Source organism: Amblyomma mixtum, chromosome 4 (genome assembly GCF_055824585.1).
Source record: "Amblyomma mixtum isolate Tamu chromosome 4, ASM5582458v1, whole genome shotgun sequence".
NCBI classification, from domain to species: domain Eukaryota; kingdom Metazoa; phylum Arthropoda; class Arachnida; order Ixodida; family Ixodidae; genus Amblyomma; species Amblyomma mixtum.
Window position 1 is genome coordinate 150,238,772 of NC_143015.1, and position 18,109 is coordinate 150,256,880.

Genomic DNA, 18,109 nt, shown 5'->3' on the forward strand with positions numbered 1-18,109 from the left:
CCGGATAATTTCGACCACCTGGGGTTCTTTAACGTGCAACGTGCACTGATATCGCACAGTATGCGGGCCTCTAGAATTTCGCCTCCATCAAAATTCGGCCACCGCGGCTGGGATCGAGCCTGCGTCTTTTGGGTCAGCAGCCGAGCACCATAACCACTCAGCCACCGTGGCGGATACTCGCTCTATAATTGCCCTTAACAGTTGGTCTTACTTTATATGCATTCATCATTAATTGAACTTTAGGCATTTTTCAATTAATAAGCCTTATGCATGTCGGGCACGAAGAGTCACACGCTGAGACATGTTACCCAAGACTAAAAAATTCACCGCAATGGCCGACACAAATAGCCAGTAGACTGAAACATCAAGAAGACTCAGCATTATTAAATGTATTTTATTATCTCTATGTACATAAAACATGAAAGGACAAAACTTCTAAAAACATTGTAACAACAAAACAAACAACTTTGGCAACTGGTACTTTTTTTTTATGTCAGTAAAACAAAAGAAACCTACAAAAACGACCTTGTAGTATATAGCTCCCGAGCTGGGTCAGCTGTTCATTGTCCTTTAAAAACAAATCAAAATCTATACCTATGTCTAAACTCGTACCTCAATACTGCTTTCATGACGGAATGAAAAAAAACCTCAACCACACATTGCTTCATCACCTTTCTGCATTTGTTCGCTGCTTACGGAATGTCTCACAAACAAGTTATTTAGTGCAAGCATCAGTGCTGGAACACCTGCACTCAAAATATTTTTATGGCAGACTTCCTGTTACACGCCCTTGGTGCTAAATTATCAAGAAAGTTGTACTTCTCAGTACTGGTCCCCACAGGCTCCCTTGCAAAGGCGACTATTGCAAGGAAGTCAAAGCTGCTACAAGATGCAATTGGAAGGATAGCATCTCGCAAACTGATGGAACTGCTGCTGTAGTGCATTTAACCACCTTGTAAATGAGATGGTTCAGTAAGCAGCCAGCATCAGTACACAGTAGTGGCAGGCCAATAGGGGATATTCAAAATTCCGCAAGTGCGCTTTCCTGCATAACAATGTTGTCCCAAACAAGATGGCTGACCATGCTTTTCCAGCTGAAACAAAGCAAGAAAGACTGTTTTTTTGTTTGATTCTTCCAAAATACGTTTTTTGCATTCTATCTACACCTTTAGCGCCTGTCCTGTAGCCCGCGTAGTTCTTTTATAGCGAAGTCGGCCATCTTGTTTGGGGCAACATAGTTATGTGGGAAAGCGCACTTGCGGAATTTTGAATATCCCCTATTGTACACATACATGGGCATTCAGGTGCCCATGTGCTTGAATACCCATGCGCTTGAATGCTTGTGGGCATTCGAGTTCCCATTAGCTTGGGAATTCGAGGGCTTATGCTTTGAAGTGCCTGTTGGCTTGAACCACGATTCTATCAACAGCAGTCAGGCTAGGCTCTCTAGAGGTGCTGACCTCCCTTGCCTGTCTTGTAACTGGATTGTTGCAACTTGTAACCATCCTTCAAAGCCTAGTTCAGTGTTGGCTTCAAGAAGCTTTGTCACAGAATCTAGACTAACAAGCTATCTGAACACTCCATGGATTTGAAGACTCGAAACGTGTTTAAGATATGCAGCGGAGACAGCGGTGCCAAAAACCCCTCACAAAGCTTAAGTTTTGAACGATAAAACTAGCGATGAGGACGTTGACGTTGGCTACAGCTTCCAGCGGAGACAGGCTGAAATGGAAGCAATGTTATGCACCCACTATCTAGCACATAAGCTGAGTGAGATGCACGTATCTTGTTTTCTTACAACAGTCAGGAACCGTTAGATCCTGCAAGCTATACACTTGATCGTAATACCCTGCAGAGTCGCTCGTTAAAAAAAAGTTTTGTTTTTGGAATAGCCCTACTCAACACTTGCCCGAGGTAAGACTTTGCAAATGAAGTTTGGAGAAAAAGAAAATGCAAAGCTTTTTTGCTTTGTCTTTCCTCAACTCACAATGCAAGCCGACCGCACACAAACTGTTCCTGTTTGAACCTCCCGCAAAAGAAATCCTAATGCATTACATATTACGCCATCACTATTGCTGTAAGGAAATCCCACAAAAAAATAAACTGCCATACTTGAGTCTTGCACCGTAGGCAATGTGAGGCTTTTATCACAAGTTAATGGTTGCAGAAAGATAGCGCTATTGCTACTGACAAGCAGCATTATGCAGGTTGTCATTTCAGTTAGATTCTACTAAGTGAGATATTTCTTTCTCGACTCTTTTCAGTGTAGACTATGCTACCATTGAGCTCTGGGCAGCCGTGTATAGCAAGCAGAAGGCTAAGCTATGAGCTGTGCTAGAACATCGGTATCTTCATTTTCACATCCAGTCGGATATTAAAGTGAAGTACTACAAGCTGCAGTATCTGTCTCAAAGCCCAACGTCGACACAATATTAGCACGGTATGCGCAAGGGTTTCTAAACACACCATGCCTTGATGGCACTGGTTTCCCATATTTAGCAAGAAAAAAAACCTGCAATTACAATTAACATAAATTAGCCACACTATCAAGAACAAATTCAAGATGCACACTGTTGCCATGTACAAAAAAAAATTGAAGCACAGGCCTTACTACAGGCCTAGCTTGGGCTCAAGTGGCTATGCCACCAAATCTCTAACGAGAGGACCATGCTTATGCAAGTTCAGAGATAAGACTGATTGTCATTTCCACAAGAACAGCAGACTTGCAATGCTGGAATCCAAAAATATTCATATATCTATATATATATTTATATATGTATGTATATATAGTGCTTGGCTCTCATTATCGTTGCACTGGATAGCTTTGCACAATGTAGAGGAACCCAGCTTCATTTTGCAAAGCCTTCTAAGGCTCCACATAACATATTAGACTCCACTTATTCCTAATGTTGAAGTGTTATATAGACCTGGGCTTTCTGCATTGATCATGTTTATTCAATTATGCTGCCATCAACACACTGTACTATAAAAAGTTGCATTCAAGAAAGACTGTCCTTCTCTAAAAAAAAGGCAATCTTCACTGATATGGAGAACATTCGTTGGGCATGCCCCACACTCTATAAAGTTCTCTGTAGTTCATCCCTGCATGATATGTTACAGGCATAGTGTAGTGCAAGCACTAGTCTGTCGGATGTGCACAAAAAAACGCACGTTCATCTTCGACTGTATGCTTTCTAAGCTCGCGGATAAAGAAAAGTGTAGGCCTTATGGTTTTCCATTCCCATGCATCGTCCCATCTGTCCCCACAAATGGTCTACACAGCATGCATGACACCATAAAAAAATAGGTCACAAAATGCGTTCAAATCACGCTACATATATATACACGTGGGCTTGTATATTAAGAGACATTGGCAGACATTTTCATCCTCAGCTTGAACGTGTGTTATCAACAGCAAATTCACAAACGAGTGTGTCTGCCGTAGCATACACAACTGCCAGCACGAATGTTCATACATCATGTCTCCGTTGAGTTTTCACTAAACCTGCGGTGAACACAGACCTTAACTGTAGGTGCCCCAACCAATTCGCGGGAGTTGGCATGCATACGTGACCAATGCTATGCATTGCCAAATCTTAAGAAGTGAAGCCCATTACAAACACGGCTGCTTCTGGCCATTTATTACTTCAATAGACAAGACTGGGCTTCACACATTGGCTTTTGTGAGGGACTTCCTTAATTCAGCAACAAAAACACCATAGCATATTGCTGAAGTATAACAGGGCCCTAACTCTTTTTGAGCCTCCACAACTCCTCCCAAACCCACTGCCTGACTCATATTCCAGAACAGGCTAAAACATGTAGAAACTCTCATAGAAAATTTAAATGAGCAAACCACAATCGTCTATGAGACTTTTCACCTAAAAACAAATCTACCAAAGTGCAAAGTTCAAAGTCAGGACAGTTACACCACACACCGCACTTGGTTCAGCGCTGCCGTCGTGCCTCTGCTGTACAGTTCCTATAACCTGTCGGTCATGCGCCAGTCTGGTGACAGGGGTACACTGTTGAAGCCACGGGTGCAAGCAGCTGCTGGTGGCGGCGATTTTCGTCGCTTCGTAGAAACTCGCGCTGCATGACATCGACGGCGGGTGTTCGGCAACAATACATGTGCCACACACGCGGTGTGCGTTTGTCACGAGACAGTGCTTGGTCGGCGGTCCGGTGTCCAGCCTTACGCCATGTCCTCTAAAAGCGGCCGGGGACTGGCCCACAGAGAGCCTTCCTCCCGGTGGAAAGAATAAACATCAATCTGAGCAAATGCACTCTTCCCAAGCACTGCCTTGACACAGCCGTAGCAACACCACGGGAGAGCATATCCAAACAAGTGTAGCACAAGTAGTCCGTTCTCACCAGATCACTGATAAGCACAAACTAGGTGAAAACGAGCAGAGGAGGAAACGTTGCGGCCTTGGTGCATCTGGGTAGGTCAGCCGGCAGCAGTGGACTGGTGAAACAGCCGCACCGCAGTGGCTTGTGAAGGCACACTCGGTGAGAAGACGTACTCGTTCGATATTGGCGGCCCACACCGCAACGTGGAACCACGATGGTGTGCTGCTACCGTCAAAGGTGCAGGCCACTGCTGGTACTACGCACGTGTGAGATAACGCTGCAAGCACATGGCGGCGAGGACGTTTTCTTTTTCTTGCATCTTTCATTGTCAGTCTTCACTTGCAAGGCTCCAGCATGGAGCCTTGAGCAGGATATCTAAAGAAGGAAATAAAAAAAAACCTCCTTTGGTGACCACTTTCCATAGTGGCAATCATGCAGTTAACGCACGTTCTTCTCCAGCATCATAAACAACGAATTTCTCAAAAATACCGCTGAATCATCTCTAAGTCCTCATGCAAAATGGCTGAAATTAAATGGAAAATAAAAGTCGGAGGGGTGTAATGTGATGCAAGTATCAGCATCAGCTCTGGGAGGAAGCACATGATGCGAGATCCGTCTAGGGGTTCAAGTGATTAGTGAGTCACGTGAGAACAGGTCACATGACCCACGGCTCACGTGACAGGGGTCGATCAGGTATCTTGTGATGTGCCATCATGTCATGCGGACAATGACCATGAAGTCTCTGGAGCTGTCTAGCTATAGCTGCCTCAGCTATACAATAAAATCTGCATGAATGCTGCATTAACCACTTAACCAACTTTGTTATGCCAAAGCCGCTTACACCTTTAAATTGAATTCAATTTAGAGGCTCTAGATCCAATGATTACATTGCCAAAGTTCAAAACACATGCTATATATAGCACACACGCACTGTTCTATGCTCTTCTAGTTTTTCATAAAGTATGCACACATTAATGAATAAATCCTGTGGACCACTACTTCAGGCACCTTAGTTAATAAGAGGTTCATCATGATCATCGCGAGCCTAACTATTTCCGCTACAGGACAAAAGGCCCTCCCATATCCCTCCAATTTACCCTGTCCTTTGCCAGTTGCGGCCACTGTATCCCCGCAAACTTCTTAATCTCATTCGCCCACCTAACTTTCTGCCGCCCCCTGCTACGCTTGCCTTCTCTCGGAACCCACTCCGTTACTCTTAAGGACCAGCGGTTATCTGGCCATTGCATTACATGCCTTGCCCAAGCCCACTTCTTCCTCTTGATTTTGACTAGGATGTCATTAACCCGCGTTTGTTCCCTCACCCACTCCGCCCACTTCTGATCTCTTAACTTTACACCTATCATTTTTCTTTCCATATCGCGCTGCGTTGAACTTAACTTAAGTTGAACCCTCTTTGTTAGCCTCCGCGTTTCTGCCCCATAGGTGAGTACCGGTAAGATACAGCTGTTGTATACTTTTCTCTTGAGGGATATTGGTAAACTGCCATTCATGATCTAAGAGTATCTGCCAAATGTGCTCCAGCCCATCGTTACACATCTAGTTATTTCACTCGTAGTCCGGATATGCAGTCACTACCTGTCCTGAGTAGACTATTCCCTTACCACTTCCCTTACGCACCCTTACTTCCCTTACGCACTTCCCTTACGCACCTCGCCCCCAATTCTAAACTGCTGTTCCCTTCCGAAACTGCTGAACATCAGTCTTCTGCATTTTAATTCTTGCACTGGCCACTATTCCGCTTTGCCTGCATAAGCTCTCAGTCATGCTTTGCAATTCATCCCCCAATTTAATTAGCAAGGCGATGTGATCAGCGAACTGTAGATTGCCAAGGTATTCTCCTTAAATATTTATCTCCAATTCTTCCCAATTGAGTTCTTTAAAGCACACAGTGAATAGTACCGTACAGATCATGTTAATATACCTTTCCTGATCGGCATTTTATCACTTTCCCTGTGAAGAACTGTGATCACTGTGCAACCACTATAGATATCTTCCGGTACCTTTAAATTTGTCTCTTTGACACCCATGTTATGTAATGTCTGCATGACTGCTGAGCTTTCAACTAGGTAAAATGCTTTCTTGTAATCTATGAAGGCTGTATTATACTTTAGGACGGTTGTATTTCACGCTTTTCTTTATCACCTGACTGATGGCGTGAATATGGTCCACTGTTCAGTAGCCTTTCGAAAAGTCAGCCTGGTCCTTTGGTTGACTGAAGTCTATGGTTGATCTAGTTCGATTAGCGATTAGCCAAGTAAATACCTCGTAAACAATGGGCAAAAAGCTGATCAGTATGAAATTTTTCAAGTCCTTGACATCCCCTTTATGAATTAAGATTATGTTAGCATTCTTCCAACATTCCGGTACTCTTGAGGTCAGGATTAACGCACTGCGCATACAAGCCATGGCAAGTGTTTATATCAAAATGTTTCCACCCTCCTTCAACAAATCAGCAGTTACCTGATCCTCACTAAAAGCTTTTTTCTTTTGGCTTTCTATACTTCCTCTTTCTTTTTGGACAGAATGTCTACTTCAATAATCCTGGCTTCATCATTGACATTTCGGCTGCTGTAGAAATTCATATGCCATTCTTGGCTATCCAAACTATCTTATCCATATTAGTAGTGATAGTACACCCCTCCTTATCCCTAAGGGCGTACATCTGATTTTCTTCCCAATGGCTAATTTCCCTATTAACTGCTTTTAGGCTGCCTCCCTTCTTTAGAGCCTGCTTGATCCTCTCCATATGTCGTTTACCATGTCCTCATTGAGTAGCTTTGAGAGTTCTGCCAGCTCTATTTACCTAAGAGGTTAGAGGCTTTCATACTTTGGCATTTCACACTCGGTTCCTTCGTCTTGTGAGAGGTTGTCCAGTTATCCTGTCCAGCTACCCCAGGGTAACTCCCAACTTCCACTCCGCACTCCGTAACGACATTTGTAAGATTATCATTCATCCCCTGAACACTAAACGTCACTGTCCTCCATAAAAGCAGAATATCTGCATGCTCTCCAGCAAGATCATTGCTCTATTTCCCTCTTACCACAAATTCCTTGATGGGCCCCTTTCGAATAAGGGGCTACCCTCAGGCAGTGCGTCAACTCTCAGAGACGAAGTGCGGTTGACTCTCAATGAATTGAACTAACAAGGGACTCACCATTTGCTTGAATGGCACATAGCATCAATTCGAATACCCCACAACTCTGAACTGATAAGCAAGTCTGAATCAACCCTTTCACTGCCAGGTTTTTTTACTCACATCTGCACACACCTTGCCGGGTTTTTTTTTGCATGTTAGTGTCCTGGAAATTTTTTGCTAGTAACGCACTAAAATGCTCTGCAGGACATGTAGACATGTTTATTCAGGATAATCTTATAGATATTAGTTGTAATGAATCAAATCTTCCAGCACCAATCTGGCCTGTCAGATTTCCTCTTCTTACGCGGATTTTTCGGTGGCAGGGGGACTTCATCGCTGTCATCACTCAACAAGGCACTTAGGTGGGCTCTTTCCTCGTTCTCATTATCATTGGACTCCGAATTCACAAGCAGTTTTGAATTTCTTCGTCCGTCAAAGCACGGACTAGTGCGGCACATAGCCTCATGGCTGCTGTGCGCAGACCAAAACGAAGTGACTCGGATATGGAAACATGGGCGCCATCTGTTGTTTAAAACTTACCCTACAAAATCTATGAATTTACGGAGTCTCTCCGTAGATGGCAGGACATGTTTCCATAGTTTTTTTTTACACGAGTATTATCGGGAGCGGCAGGGGGTGAGTTAAAAAGCCAAAACGAGTTAACTCGGGAGAGGCAGGGGGTGTGCATATGTGGTAGCCCGAGTTATCTCGGGAGTGGCAGATTAAGGGTTAATGAGGGCTCAGGATACATGAATCCTTATAAACCTTGCCCCAAGACATCAAGGGACTTTACTGCCTAGAGAAATATACCCAGGTGAAAATCTTTCCCAGCTCAACTGGTTTATGGCACAATTCCCAGCTGGTTCCAGTTGGAACCAACTGGAACCAGCTGGGAATTGTTCCATAAACCAGTTGAGCTGGGAAAGATTTTGTCACCTATTAGTACGTCTCGCCATTACAGGAGTCCCCAGCAGTAAGCCCCCTCAGTCTTTCAGTGACAGCCCAGTTGGTCTCACCAGAGCTCCTTGGGCAGCTGCAGGGGTATGAGATGCCCTGCGGTGTTGAGGAACTTCTCTGGCGTGACCCTCTTCAGGCTGGGATGTTGCTGCTGCTGCTGCTGCTGCTGCTGTTGCTGCTGTGCAAGGAAACTCTGGTTGCGGTCGTCAATAGTCATTGGCTGGAGCGGGGTGCCCAGCGTCACCATACGTGGTGCACTCCGCAGCATCCTCTGGTACTCGTAGAAGTCCCGGGCACTGCACAGTGGCGTCTCCACCTGCACAAGCAAGCAGCCAATAGCTGACAGGCCAGCCAATAGCTGACAGGCCAGCCAATAGCTGACAGGCCAGCCAATAGCTGACAGGCCAGCCAGATATTCCGAGTGCCCCGGTAATGTGCAGAACGCGTACAGTTGTGGCCACAGCAATACAAAGCAAGCTTCTGCATTGCAGCTTTTCTAACTTCTTCCGTAAAGAATGTAAAAAAAATTACTTTCACTTATGCGCAAGCGTACCACTGGCCTTTCCCAGCATGTGTATTAAGTACCCCCTAATTTCTGGTGGCTAAAGCATGAGAGGAATCTAATTACTGAAGCATGCACAGTAATGATAGCCATGACTCCAAACTGCTAGCAGATTGACTGGAAGTTACTCAATCACAATGGTCTGTTTTTTTTTTTTTTCTGGTCTTGGGTTATCTACATTATAGCTATGTCTATGAAAAGACGTTGCAGACTTCTTTCATTGTACCAGCTGTGGCGCAACTCAGGACCTGTGTATCAAAATCTGTCTGACACAGTGACTGGGCCGAAAATTGGACTGGCAGACTGTCATGCCATCTGCAGTGTTCAGGACAAACTGCACAGTGTTGCTCAAACTGCGAACATAGTGGAAAAATAAATGCTGCAGTGCACCACCGATATCTGGTAGCTTGGCTCACAAGTGATGCCATTGTTAACCTCCGTGAAATGGTCACAGGGAGCAGCCGGCTTTCAAAGCGGAGTAACTGGTATGACCAATTAGCTCTGGGTGCCAGGTGCCAGGTATTGTAAAAAACTCCCGAGACCTTTCATATTACCCTGGTGTGTATTTATACACACCGCTGTATATAGGCACACACCAGTGTATATATATACGCACACACGCGCACGCACGCACGCGCACACACACACACACACACACACACACACACACACACACACACACACACACACACACACACCAGTGAATATATATATACACATGTGTATATATACACACCTAGCAAAAATTCTAATACAAGTATGCATTGGTCTAATGCATTCGTGTATTAACTGTATAGTTCTCTTGTACTCCTGTACATGTATAGTTTGAAAGAAGAATGGCATTAGGCTCTTTGATGTTAACAATTATTACAGTCTTTAATTAACAAAATGTCACCAGCAAACCTGCAGTTTTGCATGAAACAAATGGAATATTTAATCAAAATATTTATCTAGATAGCTTCGCCCATGGAAACCAACGGTCTCATTAAAAGCCGCCCGGCAACCCCTTTCCTGAAGCTTTGGCAGTGGACAGGCTGAAATAATTTAAAAATGCCGCTCATGTCTACATCCCATCAACCGTGAAGGAGCCAAGTCAGTTCTGAAACGCTGGGGAACTCTTCCATCCAAGTTTCTTTTTTTCCATTGTTTCTAGTTCACTTCCTGACATTATACAAACTTCTGCCAAAATGCTAGTGTTCCAATATGTCTGCCAGCTCCCACATACCTCGTAGGTGTTGTTGAACTTGCTGTAGTCGACGAGGTACTCTGAGGAGTCCTTCTGGAATCGCACCAGCTGCTCGAAGCGGTGGCCCCAAAGCAACTCAGAGGGCAGGTACGAAGACCGAGCCTGGATGGACTGGCCCGTCGACTCGATGGTGCCTTCCAGGATGACCACGATCTCGAACTTCTCGCGCAGCACATCCTCCGCCGACATGTTGTAGAAAGGGCTCGTCTCGTTAATCTCGTGCACAATGGTGGCCGGCCAGATGAACAGGATGCTGTCCGTGCCGGCGTCAAAGCGCACATCCAGTTGCGTGTGGTAGTAGGGAATGACTTCCCCTTCTGCGGTCACCTGGACAGGGTCATGCCGGTGCTACAGTGAGTATTTTATGGAAAAGACCTTGGCAAACTGCTAGCACCTGTTTGCAGTGACAGCCACACAGATATGTGTGATGCACTTCGATGGTCCTCAATGCCCTTCGTTGTGGCAGCTATATCTACATTGAAGACCATACGATAATTACTTAGACTAGAAATCTCTTCGTGAAGCTGCTTGAGCAATTTACACGACCAGATGATAAGAATGTGAGCAGGTGCAAAGTTCCACAACAGGGCGTAGTTTTGTGAACTTTACGTGCAAACATACAGTGCAACAAAACAGATTTTTGTTCACTAGAGGAGGTGGTGTGTAAAAGAAACTATGGAGGTGACTGAATATTGGCTACTTGGTCCATGCTTAAAAAGGCTAAACTAATGAAAAAAATGTATTCAGAGGCCCGCAAGGAAGAAGTATTGTCTTTGAATTGTTTTCTGTTCTCTTGGGTGCTATTCTGTTGTTAACTTTGTTTTCGGAAATTTTTGACAGCTCTCGAGAGAACCGTGGTATACATGAAGCTTCTTGAAATCAGATTGTTTATATCTGAAGTCATAGCAGAAAACCAGGGTGGTTATGAGGAAAGCTGCGATAACTATCTTGCTCATGATGAAAATCTGAACTGCACTCTGAGGGAAAGAATAAAGAAGAGAGATTGGTTTAGTTGGTTTATGGGGTTTAACGTCCCAAAGTGACTCAGGCTATGAGGGACGCCGTAGTGGAGGGCTCCGGAAATTTCGACCACCTGGGATTCTTTAATGTGCACTGACATCGCACAGTACACGGGCCTCTAGAATTTCTCCTCCAAAGAAATTCAACCGCCGCGGCCGGGATCGAACCCGCGTCTTTTGGGTCAGCAGCCGAGCACCATAACCACTGAGCCACCGTGGCGGCAATAAAGCAGAGAGAGAAAGAGCTACCATTGCAAAGGGCTCCGGAGCAATTTTTGACATTTCTGCATCTTAACACGCAAATCTCACAATGCATGAGCATTTTCTGCATTTTGCCTCCATCGAAGAGGAGCTGCCATGGCCGGGACTTCATCTTGCAACCTCGCAATCAGCAGACAAATACGAAGACCGCTGAGAAACCCCAGCGGGTGAAGTTTACGGTTCAATTATGGGAGTCACAATACAGAAGGCTGTACCAATAAGCGGAGCTGCCTCATTTCCGCAAACACATCCCTCAGCAGCCAAGGTGCCAATCTGCTCCTCACCTTCCTCCGGATGATCTGCGCCGAGATGGAGGTGCCGATGATGTGTGACTTGCGCATGTCGCCCACGCGGAAGAGAAGGCAGAGCTTGCCGTCGCGCAGGCACACGACAGCGTTGCGAGAGAAGAGTAGCGTCTGCGAGCGCTTCTTGGGCCGCGAAAGCTTGGCGAACACTATGCCCGCCATGAAGCACTGGATCATGACGCCTGTGATCGACTGCATGCACAGGATGAACACAGCTTCCGGGCATTCGGGCGTGATGGCTCGACTGCCGTAGCCAATGGTGTGCTGAGTGGGAGGACACAGGGATAGAACAGTCAGGAAACAGAACGCACAACGAAATACGGTCAATTCAAACTCAGGGTGCGTTCCAATACTCCCAAGTAGACGTCTACTGAGACGTCTTGCCGGACAGCGGCCATTTTGAGACTCGTTCCAATTTTCACGAAGCCGTCCAACAAGACTGCTTCGCCGAAGTCCACATCGATGCAGGCTAACTTCCTGTCTAACGATGGCGGAGCAGTTGGTGCAGTCAGAGCTGAGTGAGCCGTGCTCTTGGCGGGCACTGGAGGCCCGGAGACGCACCATCTTTCAAGTGTCAGTCATTCCGTTAAGTTGATTTTTATAGGAACTGGCGGCAAATAAAGCCGTCTTTGTGGACCTACGATTATATTTGTGAATTGAGCGAGAGGAAATCGTGCTGGTGAGATCGTCTGCTATGCAGGTGAGATCGTCTGCTGAAGCGGTAGCAATGAACGCACCATTATTGCAGAAAAAAAAAATAAAGTAAGAACTAGCAAACTACTAACAGCGCGTTTTTAACTTGTTTTATTAAGAATTTTTAAGAACATAGGAGTGCAACTATTCCCAAATGTTAGTTCAGTTTATATGCCGCAAGGTGGCGCGTGAAGTAGACACGTTCCAATATCTAGACATGTAGACGACGGCTTCCTAGACGTCACACTAGACGTCTTGTCGGACGTCTAGAGAATTGGAACGCACCCATAATCTGAACTTTCACTTCGTAATTTAAATTCTGATTTCTTTTTTTTTTTTTCCAGTGATAAGTTGGTATAGTGGGGGGGTTTAACATGCCAAAACTGCATGCGGGCTATGAGGGGCACCATAAGTTCGAGGGCTCTGGGCTCATTTTGACTTTGTGCGGTTCTTTATAATGTACTGCCACTACACGGCACATGGGAGTTTTTGCACTTTATCTCCATCAAAGTGCAGCCACTGCAACCAGGATTTAAAACCACAAACTTGGCCGAACGTTCAAACCGAAAAGCCACTCAGCCACCATAATGAATATATAAACTGAAACTTCGGCACCGCTAGCAAAATGCAAATTTAAAGGCTCCTCTTAATTCAAACCCATTTTTTTAGCCCCTCAAATTTTAAATGTCAAGATTTGGATTTATGAAGTCCCACTGATTACTATGACACATTTGAAAGGATAACACCGCTAAAATTGTACATGTTTCATAAAATGTGGAAGAAAGAAACGGTACATCTGAAAGGAAATTCAAAGCAAACATCACATTTCAGTGCACGCTGCACAAGTCAACACCTTCCAAGTGTGCATATCAAGGAATTTTAAAAGTAATAATGAGTGAGCAATAGAACTAGTCTATAATGAGCTAGATATTATTTCACTGCAAACAACATTTCATTGGGTCCACAGCAGCAGCTTATGAAGAACCTACCACTGCCAAATGGGCATTGAAACTCCCCTGGACGTCCTGCAGATGTTCGGGGTGTCTGCAGGACATCCTAGGGAGGTTCAGTGGCCATCGGGTGAAGAGCAAGGCTTCATACTTAAGAGATATGCTTCAAATAGTAGACTCCCTTTAAGACAAACTCCAAGGGACCATGAAGACTGTTCATCTTATCAGAAGTTCATCTAATTAGGAGTGCTTCTTAAAATGATGGTCGAGCATGCAGTGTGTGTCCAAATACTTCGTATATGTGAACAAAGCCATGAAATAGTCTTTTAGGAAAAAAATAATTGCAGCATAAGCATTTACTGCACTACTAGTGCAGTGCATCAGGCACTGTTGAGTGTTGCCCAATCTGTTATTTTCTTTTGTGTCTGTCGAGAAAATCGTCTGCTTGCTACAAGCGTAGGCATATCACTTAACCTTCCAAAATATCCTTCAGTGCCCTCACAGGGGAGGAGCAGCGACAGTTCTGCTTTCACAGAATCGCCCTTTCAACGGGGATGTCGTTAGGTCTCTGTGCCTTCTTGTGTCGCATGGATCGTCGGCGGTGCAAAAAAGCTTTCATTTTTTTTTACTTTTTTTTCTTTCCTTCCGCTGAAATACTGCTCGAATGGTCGAGTAAAGCTGCATGGCTTGGGCACGGCTGGTTGTGAAAGTTCATCTTAACCAATTAGCACGTGTGCAGTGTACATCTTAAGCAGATTTTTTTTGCATTGACTCTATGGGAAACCAAACAAATGACCACCACTGTTCATCTTAACCAAGGGTTCATCTTAAGCGAGTTCGTCTTAATGGGAGTCTACTGTATTCCAGAACATTACAGGAACAACCTGAGTAAAACAGCAGCATGTTACCTGCGTCTCGAGGGAGAACAGAAACGCTGACGTGAATGAGGTTACTTCGACGATGCACGGTGTCCACTCGCCGTCATGTGGATCGAAGTCACCATGGGCGAACATGATGAGCCACCAGATGATGGCAAACACCAGCCAACTCAGGATGAAGCCCATTGAGAAGACCATCAGGTTCCACCTCCACTGAATGTCCACCTGGGAAGAAGAAATGCACACACATAAATAATTGCGTGGTAAACATCAAAGATATCCTATAAGCACTTCACGCTACCTAGTGAGAAAATGAAATGACAAAAATTCAGCGCACATATAGACAAAAGTGGTAAGAGTGCAAAAGTAGCGCACAGCCAAAAAATCAAAACAAAGGAAAATATTTTTACCTAGTTGTGCACACCTAAAGAGCAAACTTCTGTGCAGAAATTAGTAGATGACACAGTTTGAACAAGCAACCTTTTGGATGGTGTATGCTCTAGCGGTAGGCTAGCTAGCCCGCCTGCACAAAAATACTGCACAGCTAGCTGTGCAGAGTTTTGTTTGAGCTTCTACAAAGTGAAAATAAACTTCATTGAAGTGCTTATCAATTTAACTCACCAGAGTAGTGAATATATCCTGGAGATAGCGCTGTGAGCGCTTGTAGACGTGCTCCTTGGACAGGTTGACGCTGCCATTCTTGAAGATGACTCTCTTGCGCACCCGGCTAGGGATGATTTTGGCCTTCTGGTAGCGGACCACAGGAGAGTCCTCAGCACCATTGCCCCCATTCGCCGCAGAATCAGCGCACCGTGGAAAGCCATTGAGCGAAAGGTGCTTGGTCAGGATGCGCCGGCTGCTTGTGCTAGATTCACCCTGTGTTTGGGAAGGAAGCCAGGCACTAAGTCAGACACTTCTTCCTGATGACCGCATACCTCCTCGCTAAACGCTTGCCATGATTACAATGTTATATGTCCTGAGGGTGTAGTTTATAAGCTGTCATGTAAACGTAGAAACTTGATTTTAAAGTGTTTACTTTTGTTATGGCATGCCCCATGTAGCTGCATAAAATGAACACGCTTATCCGGTCCTTTTGTTGACAGGATGGAGTAAATGAGCAGGCGTGTGATCTCCTCAGTTAAAGGGACTATGCAATGAATTAAAAGTCACTTGTAAATGTTTTCAATACATAGAAATGATGCTAAGAAGCATTCACACCAAGTATGAGTCTTCAGAACTGAGCCGGCAATTTATTAAGAATTTCTGAAAACCGCGTTTTTTAAAATTCGCAGGTCGATTCGTGTCTTCGTAGGGACCGACTTCAAAACTAAAATCAGGAAAATAGGAGTCACTAGTTTCGTGACGTCGGCAGGCCACCACACGTTGTCATTCGCTGGAGCCACGGCAGCCACGACGTCACGGGCACGCTTCCGGTAGCCGTGAAAATCGTCTGCTCGAGCCGCCGCGCGACCCCCTCGGGCAAGCGCGATCCAGGGCATTGCCTTCCCGCTTATGTTTTCAATTTACCTCTGCCGCCTCTTTCTGTCGCGAGTTGGGGAGCCACTCGCAATGCCTTTGTCGCAGTGACAAGCAAAGAAACCCGACATGCGCCGCGATCCAGGAAGGCGAAGAGAGACCGGAGAGACGCTGCTGCTGGGGTGCTGGGTGCGACAACCGGAAGTCGCAAACCGAACGTCAGCGAATGACGTATTCATGGGTGGGGCCCAGTCCCAGAGCTGTTTTCTTTACTTAAAGAAGGGAGTTGCGCTAAAAAGACACGGACGAGAAAAGGACATGGACGGGCGCCATTTCTCGTCCGTGTCTTTTTAGCGCAATTCCCTTCTTTAAGTATGTACAACCGACTCGCCCAACAACGTGCTCTCTTGAATTGTTTTCTTTATTTTTTCTTGGTGCCCCGCGCGTACGAGTTGAGGGGGGAGAGGAAGAGCGTGATTTTTGATCGTCTATAACTTCGTTGTTATTGATGCTAGCTCAAAAATTCTTGCGCTGGGGTGACGAGTGATGGAATGCCTATCTCTCGTTTGCTTTATGTAATCTCAATTAATTTATTGCATAGTCCCTTTAAGTAGCCATTATAAAAATGTTACACTTTTCCTGTTCAATGTGATGCACGGCAAATTACAACAAACCTCAGCATCTACCCTTTGCTACTCCTAGTACACCCACTTCACAGTATGTTTTTAGTCATTTTTATTTAAACTACAAAGAATCTTTGGGTCTCCTGATAAAACAGCAACCTCCAAGGGTTATTCTTTCCAGTTGCCCAAATTACACACATTTATTTAACAGCTTCATGTCCCACAACTATAGCACCAAATCCTTCAGAAGCCCCACAACCTTTGTACCCAGACAACACCAAACGTCCTAAGGACATCCTCAAATGATCAAAATGTCCTCATCCTGAACAGGACATTCTGAGTACCTTTTTAGAGCATCGATGGCTAAATGTCCTCATGAGGATGTCTTCAGTCTGAACTTTGCTGGATGGCTTAAGGATGAAAATTCCTGAAATGTCCTCCAATCATCCATCGCAGGATAGCACTGTGGAACTGAACTGAGATCAAGCCAGATTTATCTCTCGCACTCGGCTCTCATTAATTAAAAGCTGCAGGCTTATTAAAAGATATGCGTGATATGCCTTGAGGAAATATCTTAAGATATTTTTGCTTTTACACATTGCATACTTCTGATGGGGTTGGAAAAATGAAAATTGGTTTTGAGGAAAGGAAATTACACAGTAACTGTCTCACATATCTGTCTCACTGTCTCACATATCACACAGGGAAGGGATAAAGGAGGGAGTGGAAGAAGAAAGGATGAAATAGGTGCAATGGAGGGCTCTAGAGATAATTTGGACCTCCCGGGGATATTTAGCCTGCACTGACATCCCACAGCTATCATCACACGGGCGCCTTTCGCGTGCTGCCTCCATCGAAACACATCTGCCGCAGGCGAGTTTGAACTTGGGTACTCCGGCTCAGTAGACGAGTGAGTGCCTTAAGCATTGAGCCACTGCGGCGGGTCGACTGTTTAGATTTTTGGGCCACTCATTTTTTCCACTCAGGGAGCAGAATCCAACCTCAGAAACCTACTCTCTGTGGCCCTTGGTAAACTCGTTCTTTTATTCTGGTTACCTTCGCTTACATTACCTTTGAATACGGCACTCACATGAAAAGGTGCAGATACAAATCCTGAAGTAGTACTGAAAACGTCCCCAAACATGATCCTCAAGACGTCCTGAGTATGCGCTACGGATGGATAAATGGATCCCAGTTGGACTGCTTGAAGACCAGTAACAGACATCCTAAGGACACCTGAACATCCTGACATGGACATCCTGAGGTCATAATCGGGACATCTTTGCACTGTCTGGATAACTACATGGCTGACTTGTTTCTACTCAACCTACTAATTCTTTGCTTCACAAAACTTGAAACATTCAAACAGCCTTCTTTCGAGATATTTATTACCTATTTATTTAAAGTACACTGTGATCCTGTCCCCACAGCCTCTAGTAAAACATATGAGATATATTACATAAGTAGACAAGTACGATGTGCCTAGGGGATACCCCAGAGTCGAGTAAGATTTGAAATAAAAGTGATTACTCATTAGGATCCATTAGCATTGGCTGCTGCAATTGACTGGATGCTGAGAAGCGATAATTTCCTTATTCATAAAATTATACAGTTAAGGTTCCTATACA

The 18,109-nt window shown here is 44.9% G+C and overlaps 1 protein-coding gene across 4 annotated transcripts in view; it reads right to left on the reverse strand.

Moving 5' to 3' along the window:
- Positions 1 to 374: 374 nt before the first annotated feature.
- The window catches only part of LOC149348751 (ATP-sensitive inward rectifier potassium channel 12-like), a 151,523-nt gene continuing 133,788 nt past the window's right edge, over positions 375 to 18,109 (reverse strand). For all 4 annotated transcript variants that reach the window (XM_089588313.1, XM_089588311.1, XM_089588314.1 and 1 more), the window contains 6 exons: positions 15,004 to 15,258; positions 14,413 to 14,607; positions 11,841 to 12,125; positions 10,256 to 10,603; positions 8,528 to 8,784; positions 375 to 4,728 (listed from right to left, as the gene is read on the reverse strand). In XM_089588313.1, the coding sequence (XP_089444439.1) occupies position 4,728; positions 8,528 to 8,784; positions 10,256 to 10,603; positions 11,841 to 12,125; positions 14,413 to 14,607; positions 15,004 to 15,258 (1,341 nt within the window). In that variant the 3' untranslated portion in view covers positions 375 to 4,727. The remainder of the gene's footprint in view (positions 4,729 to 8,527; positions 8,785 to 10,255; positions 10,604 to 11,840; positions 12,126 to 14,412; positions 14,608 to 15,003; positions 15,259 to 18,109) is intronic.